The sequence below is a fragment of the Scyliorhinus torazame genome, chromosome 19, assembly GCF_047496885.1.
Source record: "Scyliorhinus torazame isolate Kashiwa2021f chromosome 19, sScyTor2.1, whole genome shotgun sequence".
Classification (NCBI taxonomy): domain Eukaryota; kingdom Metazoa; phylum Chordata; class Chondrichthyes; order Carcharhiniformes; family Scyliorhinidae; genus Scyliorhinus; species Scyliorhinus torazame.
In genome coordinates this window covers 117,642,482-117,654,982 of record NC_092725.1, presented here as the reverse complement: position 1 = coordinate 117,654,982, position 12,501 = coordinate 117,642,482, and the positions used below count along the sequence as shown (strand labels likewise).

Below are 12,501 nucleotides of genomic sequence, written 5' to 3'. Positions count from 1 at the left end.
CACACCGCTCCCCCCAGACAGTCTCACACCGCTACCCCCAGACAGTCTCACACCGCTCCCCCCAGTCAGTCTCACACGCTCCCCCCAGACAGTCTCACACCGCTCCCCCCAGTCAGTCTCACACCGCTGCCACCAGACAGTCTCACACCACTCCCCCAGACAGTCTCACACCGCTCCCCTCAGTCAGTCTCACACCTCTCCCCCCTGTGAGTTTCACACCGCTCCCCCCAGACAGTCTCACACCGCTCCCTCCAGGCAGTCTCACACCGCTCCCCCCAGACTGTCTCACACCACTCCCCCAGACAGTCTCACACCGCTCCCCTCAGTCAGTCTCACACCGCTTCCCCTCAGTCAGTCTCACACCGCTCCCCCCTGTGAGTTTCACACCGCTCCCCCCAGACAGTCTCACACCGCTCCCCCCAGACAGTCTCACACCGCTCCCCCCAGACTGTCTCACACCGCTCCCCCCAGTCAGTCTCACACCGCTCCCCTCCATCAGTCTCACACGCTCCCCCCAGACAGTCTAACACTGCTCCCCCAGTCAGTCTCACACCGCTCCCCCCAGACAGTCTCACACCGCTACCCCCAGACAGTCTCACACCGCTCCCCCCAGTCAGTCTCACACGCTCCCCCCAGACAGTCTCACACCGCTACCCCCATTCAGTCTCACACCGCTCCCCCCAGACAGTCTCACACCGCTACCCCCAGACAGTCTCACACCGCTCCCCCCAGTCAGTCTCACACTCTCCCCCCAGTCAGTCTAACACTGCTCCCCCAGTTAGTCTCACACCGCCCCCCCCAGACAGTCTCACACCGCTACCCCCAGACAGTCTCACACCGCTCCCCCCAGTCAGTCTCACACGCTCCCCCCAGACAGTCTCACACCGCTCCCCCCAGTCAGTCTCACACCGCTCCCACCAGACAGTCTCACACCACTCCCCCAGACAGTCTCACACCGCTCCCCTCAGTCAGTCTCACACCTCTCCCCCCTGTGAGTTTCACACCGCTCCCCCCAGACAGTCTCACACCGCTCCCTCCAGGCAGTCTCACACCGCTCCCCCCAGACTGTCTCACACCGCTCCCCCCAGACAGTCTCACACCGCTCCCCCCAGACAGTCTCACACCGCTCCCCCAGTCAGTCTCACACCGCTCCCCTCCATCAGTCTCACACGCTCCCCCCAGACAGTCTAACACTGCTCCCCCAGTCAGTCTCACACCGCTCCCCCCAGACAGTCTCACACCGCTACCCCCAGACAGTCTCACACCGCTCCCCCCAGTCAATCTCACACGCTCCCCCCAGACAGTCTCACACCGCTACCCCCATTCAGTCTCACACCGCTCCCCCCAGACAGTCTCACACCGCTACCCCCAGACAGTCTCACACCGCTCCCCCAGTCAGTCTCACACCGCTCCCCCCCAGACAGTCTAACACTGCTCCCCCAGTTAGTCTCACACCGCTCCCCCCAGACAGTCTCACAGCGCTCCCCCAGACAGTCTCACAGCGCTCCCCCCAGACAGTCTCACACCGCTCCCCCCAGACAGTCTCACACCGCTCCCCCCAGACAGTTTCACACCGCTCCCCCCAGGCAGTCTCACACCGCTCCCCCCAGACAGTCTCACACAGCTCCCCCCAGACAGTCTCACACCGCTCCCCCCAGTCAGTCTGACACCGCTCCCACCAGACAGTCTGACACCGCTCCCCCCAGACAGTCTCACACCGCTCCCCCCAGACAGTCTCACACCGCTCCCCCCAGACAGTCTCAGACCGCTCCCCCCAGACAGTCTCACACCGCTCCCCCCAGTCAGTCTCACACCGCTCCCACCAGACAGTCTGACACCGCTCCCCCCAGATAGCCTCACACCGCTCCCCCCAGACAGTCTCACACCGCTCCCCCCAGGCAGTCCTGCACCTCTCCGTTCCAGGCGGTAACGCACCGCTCCCATTCACAATCACTCTTTCATCCTCTCGCTGCTCTCATGCTCCACCCTCTCAGGCTTGCTCTTTGATGAAAGTGGTCAAAGTGTGGAGCTCTACCTCAAAAAGCATTGGATGCCAGCTCAATTAATCATTACTAAATCAGAGATCAATTTTTTTTTGCATGCCAGAAAAGAATATGGAACCAAGAAAGGTGGATGGGGTCAAGATACAGACAAGGCAAAATCTCATGGCATGGCAGACCATGCTTGAGGGACTGAATTGACTTTTCCTGTATCTATTGTCCAGTAACCAGGCCAACCCATTGAGGTAGTAAGCAGTCCAACCCATTGAGGTAGATTTTTATCTGTTGGTGTAAGAAAGTGCCAAAATAGTTAGGAGGTGTTGCCAATCTTGCTGAAATGGTAACTTGATGGTGGAGCTGATGTTTCGTAGGTCAGTCCATCTGTGTATCGATCAAGAGATCCGGCTGCAGATTTGGTTCGATGTAGGCAAAAGGTTCACTTGCTTTCTCCTTCCCCACATTTTGCAACTAATGCCTCGGCAATGTTATGTCGCAGAAAGGGCAGTTAATTTTCAGCAGTTGCTATGGAGATGGTCAATTGGTGTTAACTCAATAACATTTTTCCTTTCTCCAAGTGTGTTAATTTTATATGCAAGCTGTATTTTCGTTCTAAATTCTGAAATCAATTTAGGAAGATGGACAAATAAAAACCATTTTATAAGTGATTGTTTTTTAAAATGGGGACAATTAAAGGGAAATGTTACAAAAGGCAGGGACTTGCTACTTTAATTACAAGAAGAGCCATTTTTAAAATTTAGTTAAAAGCATAGTTATCGTAAGAGTCACAATGCTGTTACCCATGTGTTGTGTTGGGCGCTCTGGATCCGTGGAACACATACAGGTCACCAACACTTGAAATAGTGCAACACTATTTTATTGAGTCATTAACTGTTTAACATACTCTCACTGTGGGTAAACACAATATTAGCTTTAACTAAAGACCTTTGCCTTGTCCTAACCAGTCGATGCACTCAGCACATGGTGAATGTAGTGCTGCAGGCTGTGAGCTCTGTCTTACGAGGAAGCTGCAGCTCGAATGAGCAGGAACTCTGATGCCTCCTGTCTTTATAGTGCGTGTGCTCTAACTGGTGATTGGCTGCGTTGTTGTGTGTGTTGATTGGTCCCACTGTGTGTCCATCAGTGTGTGTGTCTGCACCATGATACACTGGTGTATATTATGACACCATATACCAGTAATAATGGAAAACAGGACACATTTCAATAATATTTTAAAGGCTTTTGTACTGATGAATTGTTCTGTGTTTGATTATATGAGTCTGTGTGCTGTTGATGCTCACTGTGCTCGATTGGATAAGCCTGGGTGTGCACTCAGAGAAAAGTAAACAAAGCTGCAGATCGAGCTGGAAGTCAAGGCTAGAAATGTGGGATGGAATCTTGTTGAGGTACCAGGGGGTTTGTCTACCGGCTGGAGAGAGATGTGCGCTGCCTCTTTTCAGGAAGGCCCACTGAACCACAAGCCAATCAGTCAGTGGCCAGCCTTCCCCAGAATCAAAACACTGTGGCGTTGAATCTGGCCTACCAAGAGCTGCTGGCCAATCAGAGGCTGGCAGCTTTTGTGCTCAGCAACTGCAGAAGGGCAGGCACTGGAGTCCCAGAATTGCAGTACTAACTAGCTAAAGGTAAGTAATGTGGTGAAAGTGAGTATTTGTGGGTGAGGGTCACAAGAGCAGGAGTGCAGGGGTGTCAGCAACAAGGGAAGGGGTTGGTTCTCAGCAGCAACTCCCCACCCCCACACTTTTTCCTGATGCTAAGTCCCTCAATCAGACACTGAGTGCGTTTGATTGAGCGCACATTCTCTAGCCCACCTCCGGCAGCTGACAAGATGGCTGCATGTGTGTTGCTATCATGCACGCCACATGGTGACAGGCCTGCCTGAAGCTGGGTTAATACCAGCGGTGTTGGAATGAGGCCTTTAAATGGCTATTAAATGGCTACTTAAAGGCTTCAGTTGGTGCTGGGGTGAGAAAGTCTTGCGTAGGCCTTCCCACCATAACTAAATTGTGGCGGAGGCAGGAAGGCAGCTGGGTTCCAGAACACCATCATCCTACCTAATTAAATGTCCTTCCTGCCTCCAAGCTCACCGGCAGAGAGAAGAGCAAATGTTTTCGCCCACACAGCAGACATGTTAAAGGATTGTGAATAAAATCTGAATGGATGCCATGGCTGACGTGCTCTGAGATATACAAAACACACACATTTATATAAAAAGTTGGTAATTGAATGATATTTTCACACAAATACAATGTTAATAAAGGGGTTAAAAAATGAAACAATCCATTTAGTTGTCATCAAAGTGGGTTCAATCGATTAAGGTTTGGAGCACTGGAGTCCTCACTGAGCCAGATACAGCTCTGGAAGTGTGGGTTTCTGTCTGCGCTGACAGAAATACCAAGAGTCTTTGGAAAGCCAACAAAGGCATTTCACCCACGATTAAAGGAACAAATGATGAAATGGTGGGCAGCGATTAAGAGACAGGAAGTTTGAAGTGTGTACAAATGGTAGCCATCACTCGACCCTTTCTTTGATACTCCAAAGTGGACATGAGTTGATGTGAGGCATTTCGATAGAGGGTTGAATTCTGTACCATTCCGTAACACCATCCTCCACATGACTATGTTGAAACACACCTGGGAGTAGACAGGCTTGATGCAGGATTTGAATGGTACAATTACTGGTTGTGCCAGTCTGTGACTGGGTGAGTGCAATTGCTTTGACGATCCCTCTGGCATGGCTTCTTTTATGCAGCACCTCACAAGGCTTTCGAGAACTTCAGTCCCAATAGAACGAAAATATAAAAAAAGACAAGTTTGAAAAAAAATCAGCCCCAAGTGACCTCAAGTAAATCTTCTTGCTTGTTCTTTAAACATCTGTAACAGCGAAAATCCCAGAAGGTTCAGTATGTATGTGGGATTTGGAAACAGTATAGACCCAATGCAAAGCCTGGAAATTAGTTTGCAATGATGTCTACTAACTATTTTTATCTCACTTGTTTCTTCTGCCCACCATGAATACATTCCATGAAAAGAAACAGGAAAACCAGGCATTCCTGTCACTTTACCTTGCGCTAGCTCTCCTTGCACTGGTGCACACTTATGAAAGATGTCCCAAGCCTCTCCCAAGCCTAAACTATTGTGCAGAGGAAAGGGGGTAGGGGAATCTAATCTGGGCATAAACTAACACTGCAGTTCTACTCAGTGCGTGCCAACAGAGAATTTAATGCATATATGGCTCTTTTTCTAGAAGACAGTAAAATAACTATTTATAAATTTTTTAGAATGGGACAATTGTCATGTTAACCAATATTTATGTTTAACATGAACCCAATACATTTCCCACACTTGGATATTTGTGGGCAGGAGTTCAATCTTTGAATATTTGCCCATAAGCTGTCAGATAAAGCAGCCCCCTGTGACTTACACATTGAATCTTTGTGAGGGGAGGCAGTGGCGTAGTGGTATTGTTGCTGGGCTAGTAATCCAGAGACCAGGATTAAGGCTCTGAGGACCCTGGTTCAAATCCCACTCTGGCGAATAATGACTATGAAACCATGGTCGATTGTCATACAAACCCATCTGGTTCACTGTTGGGAAGGAAATCTGCCAGCCTATAAGTGGCTCCACCCACACTAATGTGGCTGTCCTAAATACCTTCTGAAATGCAAGCCATTCGTATTTTCGTTCAAGGGCAATAAATGCTCAGTGACACCAACATCCAATGAATAAATAAAAAATCAGCAGCTCCAAGATATAAAAAAATGTGTTTGTCTGCCTATTGGCAAAAGTATTGTGTTAATAGCTGAATTAGTTTGCAGAAACTGGAATTGATCTTCCTCTAATTGCTCTATTTTTAGGGTCCTTTTCAGGAGACCATGAACACTTCAAACCCAGAAGTCCAAGAAAGTCAGCTGGCAGTGGAAAACCAGTAATTATATATCATCAAGTACAAAGCACTGATAAAGATGTGGACTTAAGTGTCACAGAAAGGCAAAGAAGCACAATAAATATGCCATCGTTCAGTGAGTATATGGACCGGAAAAGACCACATCCCGCCATGATTGTCAAATCTGCTTTACCTAGAGTATCAAATGAGCGAAGTGTTCACTTTGTAGCAAATAATGACCAGCAGTTAGAAATTGAAAAGCTCCCTGTTCCTGACGATGACTTGATATCAGTGGTGAGTATTAGTTTAAAAATATAAGGCAACTTTTCTTTGAAAAGTGTTTGATCAGCAGGAATTCTTAAACCTTTTCTCTTTCAGGGACACCATAACATATCGACAGACAGAGACGGAGCATTGATCCCAATTGGTCTGATCAGTGTTTGTCCTCCAAATGAACCACCTCTCACCCTTCTTCATCTATCCTCATCCCCTTATCCTTCTATTTCTTTCCCCCTCACATTTCTATCTAGCTTCCTCTTAGATGCATCTGTGCTTTTCACCTCATCTAATCCCCATGCTAGAGGGTTCTGACTGAGCTCTGGAAAATGAATTCCCATCTGGATTCATTAGTGACGAGGTTGTATTTATGATCCTTGGTTCAGTTCTCACCCACATGTGGAAACATCTACCCCATCAAACCTTTTCATGATCGTAACTACCTGGATTAGGAAACCCCCTGTTCTATTTTTTAGTGAGCAGAATACTGGCTGCTCAGTCTCTCCTGAGAAGTAAACTCCCTCAGTTCAAAAAAATGTCTGATTCAATTCCCTCAGATCGACAGTGTCAATACCTTATCAATTACATTGTTAAGGAAACAAATGATGGGCATTTGAACACATAAAAATAGGGGATAGCTGGGACACTGGGTGTATGTAAGAAATGTTGACATTGAGCAAAACTCTCAGCAAGGATAGGCTCTGTGACCTCGGTTTGAGTTCAGCAACTGGCGGGGATCCTAATAGTAGCCCTATTGCCATGTCCCTGAATTTCATTTGGACAGAATTTGCTGACCCCTTGGCAGCATGTTTTGTGGCAGGGTCATATTTGATTGAATGGGAGGGTATGGGTGGGGACCCCGTCACCTTCACACCTCTGCCCGATGAAGTTCAGGACACGAAGCTTTATGGATGCCCTTCCCACGCAGACACTAATTGAGGAGCTTAAGTGGGCAATTAATGCTCACTGAAGGGCCTCATCCAGATGCTGTTGGTATTTAACTAGAGACAGGCGGGTGAGTCACCATGCAGAGAGCCCGAAAGCAGTCAGGGTTGTTCATGGCTGAAAGGCACTTAGTGTCTAATTGATGGACTTGACATCAGGAAGGGGGCCCTGCTGAGAATCACTTCTTCCTGCCCTTTCTTCTGACCATCTCCACCTCCCAATGATCCCCATCCCACCCACACCCACTTAGGTCATCGATTCTTGGCTTCTGCTGGATGCATTGCCGATAGTGACCAACACTCCCAGTGGCGTTGATGGGCAATGGACAACTGCCAGCCTCGGATTGGCCAGCAACTCTCAATGGGCAAGATTTCTCGCCCTGGAGTCCTAAATCCTGGGGAAACCCGGACGCTTCAGTTAAGTGCCTAATGCGCTTCATTCCAGTGGGCCATTCCTAGCATAGGTAATACAGAGCTCCTGTTGATTCTCCAGCCAGAAAGCATGACCCTATTGCCAACATTAAAGTCCACCATTAGTGTCCAGAAATCTATCAGTCTCAGGCTTGACTATACTTAATGACGGAGCATCCACATCTCTCTGGGGTAGAGAATTCCAAAGATTCACAACACTGAGTGAAGAAAATTTTCACAGTGGCGAGCACTTTTGCTTCACAGCGTCACGGTCCAGGTTCGATTCCCCGGCTTGGGTCACTGTCTGTGCGGAATCTGCACATTCTCCCCGTGTCTACGTGGGTTTCCTCCGGGTCCTCTGGTTTCCTCCCACAAGTCCCGAAAGATATGCTGTTAGGGGAATTGGAAATGCTGAATTCTCCCTCAGTGTATCATAGAATCATAGAATTTACAGTGCAGAAGGAGACCATTCAACCCATCTAGACTGCACCGGCCTTTGGAAAGAGCATCTCACTTAAGCCTTCCACCCTATCCCGTAACCCAGTAACCCACCCAACCTTTTTGGACACTAAGGACAATTTATCATGGCCAATCCACCTAACCTGCACATCTTTGGACTGTGGGAGGAAACCGGAGCACCCGGAGGAAACCCACGCAGACACGGGAGAACGTGTAGACTCCGCACAGACAGTGACCCAAGCCGGAATCGAACCAGGGACCCTGGAGATGTGAAGCAACTGTGCTAACCACTGTGCTACCATGTACCCGAACAGGCGCAGTGTGTGGCGAATAGGGGATTTACACAGTAACTTCATTGCAGTGTTAATGTATGATATGGAGATGCCGGTGTTGGACTGGGGTGAGCACAGTAAGAAGTCTTACAACAGCAGGTTAAAGTCCAACAGGTTTGTTTCAAACACTAGCTTTTGGAGAACTGCCCCTTCCTCACCTGAGGAAGGAGCAGTGCTCCGAAAGCCAGTGTTTGAAACAAACCTGTTGGACTTTAACCTGCTGTTGTAAGACTTCTTACACTGTTAATGTAAGCCTACTTGTGACAATAATAAAGATTATTATTATAAGTGACCAGCCGCTTATCCTGAGACAATGACCCCTAGTTTTGACATCTCCAACCAGAGGAATTGTTAAATGGTTATTACCAGAAATGTTTAAAGATTTTTTTTAAATTCACTGGTACTAATGGTATTAGCATTTCTAAACTGAAGTGAGAGAGAGCAAAAATATATTGGCCGAAATCTTTCGGCCTTTCCGCGGGTTGAGCCAGTAAAGGTCCATTGGTCTCAGCTGGACTGGATGGTCTTGGCAGGGCTTTGAAATTCTGGCCATTCAGACCATTTAAGTTATTTGTGCCTACTTTTCCCTTTAAGGGTCATGATACGCATTACATTGTTTGAAAGATTCACCTTTTCCTTTTCCAGTAGTTATCTCAGAACAAGGCAGTCAATTAAGCATTGTCCTTTTATCTTCCATCCTGGTCCTTTTCAAATTTACATAACTCCATTTCAGATTTCTTGCTTAAGACGTGGCCATTCTTTAACATATCTTCCAGATTATTAGGGCGGCACTGTGGCACAGTGGTTAGCACTGCTGCCTCACAGGGCCAGGGACACGGGTTCAATTCCGACCTCGGCTGACTGTGTGGAGTTTGCACTTGCTTCCTGTGTCTGCGTAGGTTTCCTCCGGGTGCTCCGGTTTCCTCCCACAGTCCAAAGATGTGCAGGTTAGGTGGATAGGCAATGCTAAATTGGCCCTAGGTGGGGTTATGGAAATAGCATGCGGTTTGGGCCTAGGTGGTGCTCTTTCCGAGGGTCGGTGCAGACACATTGGGCCGAAGGGTCTCCTTCCAAACTGCAGGGATTCTATGATTCTATGGTTATAATATTTCAAGAAAGCCTTTGCTCCTACATGAAAGCAAAGACATTTTGGAGACAATGTAGAAATAAACTTTGACAAGACTTGTTGCAGTTTTGTTCACAGATCAGCCACAATCTCATTGAATGGTAGGTACAGACTCGAGGGGCTATGTTCCTGTTCCTATGTTCCTGTTTCTTATGTCGGTGTACTAAAGCCTTTCTGGAGAACTCCACACTGATTGTAAGAGTAGTTTCTTCAAGAGAGATGAAAAATGCAATTAAAAATCTGAAAGTACTTACAAGCTACCTATTTATTAAGTTTAATGAGTTTAATTGAATTTCTGCCCACACCCTGACATTGATATCGATGAACTTTGTTGCTATCAGTGCCGAGCTGCTGATTGAAAATCAATTTCTTTCCCGACGTGTTGCCTTAATTTTGTTATCAAAGGCCAAGGGATTGATCAGATGATTAACGATGCAATCCACACATAATTTAGTAATTATCAAAAACCAACCATATTAAAATGCAGGTAAGCATTGCACAATGACGGAAAGGGTTCAGTCAACTTGACTTGATTGTTGCTGTCTTCCATCCAAGGATTATCTAAATTGGCTAGATTTATTTTATTTATATCTTGCAGTCTTGGGCTTGTGCGAGGAAATGTGGCTCTGTTCTTCAGTGGGGAATTTTGTGTTGGAGACATAAATAGTGTATTTTGTTCACTGGTCTACCTGGACTGGATTAGGAACATAAGGGCCTATGAGTGGGAGTAGGCCATTTGGCTCATCGAGCCAGCTCCGTCAATCAATTAACCTATGGCTTATCATTTACCTCAACTCCACTTTCCTGCATTATCGACGGAAAATAAAGGGTAATTGAATCATAGAATCACTACAGTGCAGAAGGGGGCCATTCAGCCCATCAAGTCTGCACCAACCCTCTGAAAGTGTACCCTATCTAGGGTCAGGGCCCACCCTATCCCCTTAACCCAGTAACCCCACCTAACCTTTTGGACACTAAGGGCAATTTAGCATGGCCAATCCACCTAACCTGCACATCTTTGGACTGTGGGAGGAAACCGGTGAACCCAGAGGGAACCCACGCAGACAGGGGGAGAACGTGCAAATTCCACACAGTCACCTGAGGCCGGAATTGAACCCGGGTCCCTGGAACTGTGAAGCAGTAACCACTGTGCCACTGTGTAACTTGGTTTTATTTTTAAGCAATGCTTCAGATCTCCAAATTATTTTAAATATATTTCGGGGTGGCTAATTTATTTTTTAAATGTTTTACCTTATTCATATTTTACATTCAAAGTTTGTCAAAAATCTTAATCTTTGTTCCAGAAATCTTGACTGAGAGTTATCCATCTTCAATTAAAAAAAAAAAATTATTGTCACATTTGTCATACCTGGCTCAAAGGAATATAGTTGTGGTTCCAGGACATCGGTCACCTTAGCTCCAGGACATCACTGCAGGAGTGCCTCAGGGTAGTGTCCCAAGCCCAACCATCTTCAGTTGCTTCTTCAATGATATTCCTTTCATCATAAGGTCAGAGGTGGGGATGTTCACCGATGATTGCGCGAAGTTCAGCACCGTTCGCAATGCCTCAGACACTAAAGCTGTCCATCTCCAAATACAGCAAAATGTAGAACAATGTCCAGACTAAAGCTGACAAGTGGCAAGTAATATTCGTGCCACACAAGTGCCAGGCAATAACCATCGCCAATAAGAGAGAATCAAACCATGACCCCTTGACATTCATGGCGTTCCAATTGCTGAAGCCCCTATCAACATCCTGGGGGGCGGGTGGTGGTGGTGGGGGGGGGGGGGGGGGGGGTACCATTGCCCAGAAACTGAACTGGACTAGCCATATAAATGCCGTGGCTACAAGAGCAGGTAAGAGACTAGAATTACAGATAGTTGTCTTAACTTTGGAGCTGGAAGAAGCATAACATAAACCTGTTCCTATAAGTTTTGAAGACAGCACAGCAACTCCAAATGGGGTACTCTAATCCAGGGTTTTTTCAAAGCACGGGTCATGACCCACGCATGGGTGACGGGTGGCTGTCAGTACGGTCGCAGAGCTAAGGGTCACGATGTTCCCGTCATAGATTGAAATAGCTTTGCAATGGATGGATTTTGCATCTTGTTCTTAGTATGGAGATATTTTACCCTCTGCACTTCATTTCTGATAGAGCATTACATCCACCAACATTTGCCTGGCAGATAACAAAATGATTCTGGCTTTCACACGATTGTCAAACAAAATGTTGAAGCTGCACCTTTCTCCTGAAAGCACGATGTAACTTTCCCCGAGACAACGCTGGGGTGTTATGAAGCATAACCGTGCCAGCAACGGATATTAATATAAATGCCAACTACATTGGTCAGCACGGTGGCATTGTGGATAGCACAATTGCTTCACAGCTCCAGGGTCCCAGGTTCGATTCCGGCTTGGGTCACTGTCTGTGCGGAGTCTGCACATCTTCCCCGTGTGTGCGTGGGTTTCCTCCGGGTGCTCCGGTTTCCTCCCACAGTCCAAAGATGTGCAGGTTAGGTGGATTGGCCATGCTAAATTGCCCTTAGTGTCCAAAATTGTCCTTAGTGTTGGGTGGGATTACTGGGTTATGGGGATGGGGTGGAGGTGTTGAACTTGGGTAGGGTGCTCTTTCCAAGAGCCGGTGCAGACTCGATGGGCCGAATGGCCTCCTTCTGCACTGTAAATTCTATGATTCTATGATTACACCCTACAGCTAATCTGCCGTTTATAATCATTCCCATGAAGCACATTATATTTTTTAAGCTATCTGTAATGTCAAGCAGTGGTTATATTTAGGGGAAATAGGCCAGAAGTCTGTTCAAGTCACTGAATTTTCAACAACTAACTGCAGCTTTAAATGACTATTCCTCCACCAGGAAGATGTGTGATCGTGTTATGGGCTGTTTAAAAACCCGACAGAATTAAGAATGAAAGGATTACATGAAATTGCAGAGAAAATCAGGACATCCGTGATCACTGATAAATCATTTCTTAGGAATGAGAGCAGTGTTGAATGGACGATGAACATTCACATTTTATCGCTGCCCAGCTG

At 47.2% G+C, this 12,501-nt stretch overlaps 1 protein-coding gene and 1 long non-coding RNA gene across 2 annotated transcripts in view; one reads left to right on the top strand and one right to left on the bottom strand.

Annotated features, from left to right (window-relative positions):
- Positions 1-12,501, top strand: part of ptprr (protein tyrosine phosphatase receptor type R) — a 371,240-nt gene that overhangs the window by 101,069 nt on the left and 257,670 nt on the right. Inside the window, exon 2 of the mRNA XM_072485105.1 lies at positions 5,872-6,194. Coding sequence (XP_072341206.1) covers positions 5,872-6,194 — 323 coding nt within the window. The remainder of the gene's footprint in view (positions 1-5,871; positions 6,195-12,501) is intronic.
- Positions 2,875-12,501, bottom strand: part of LOC140396460 (uncharacterized) — a 110,523-nt gene continuing 100,896 nt past the window's right edge. Inside the window, exon 3 of the long non-coding RNA XR_011936544.1 lies at positions 2,875-4,788. This is a non-coding gene — a long non-coding RNA (uncharacterized lncRNA). The remainder of the gene's footprint in view (positions 4,789-12,501) is intronic.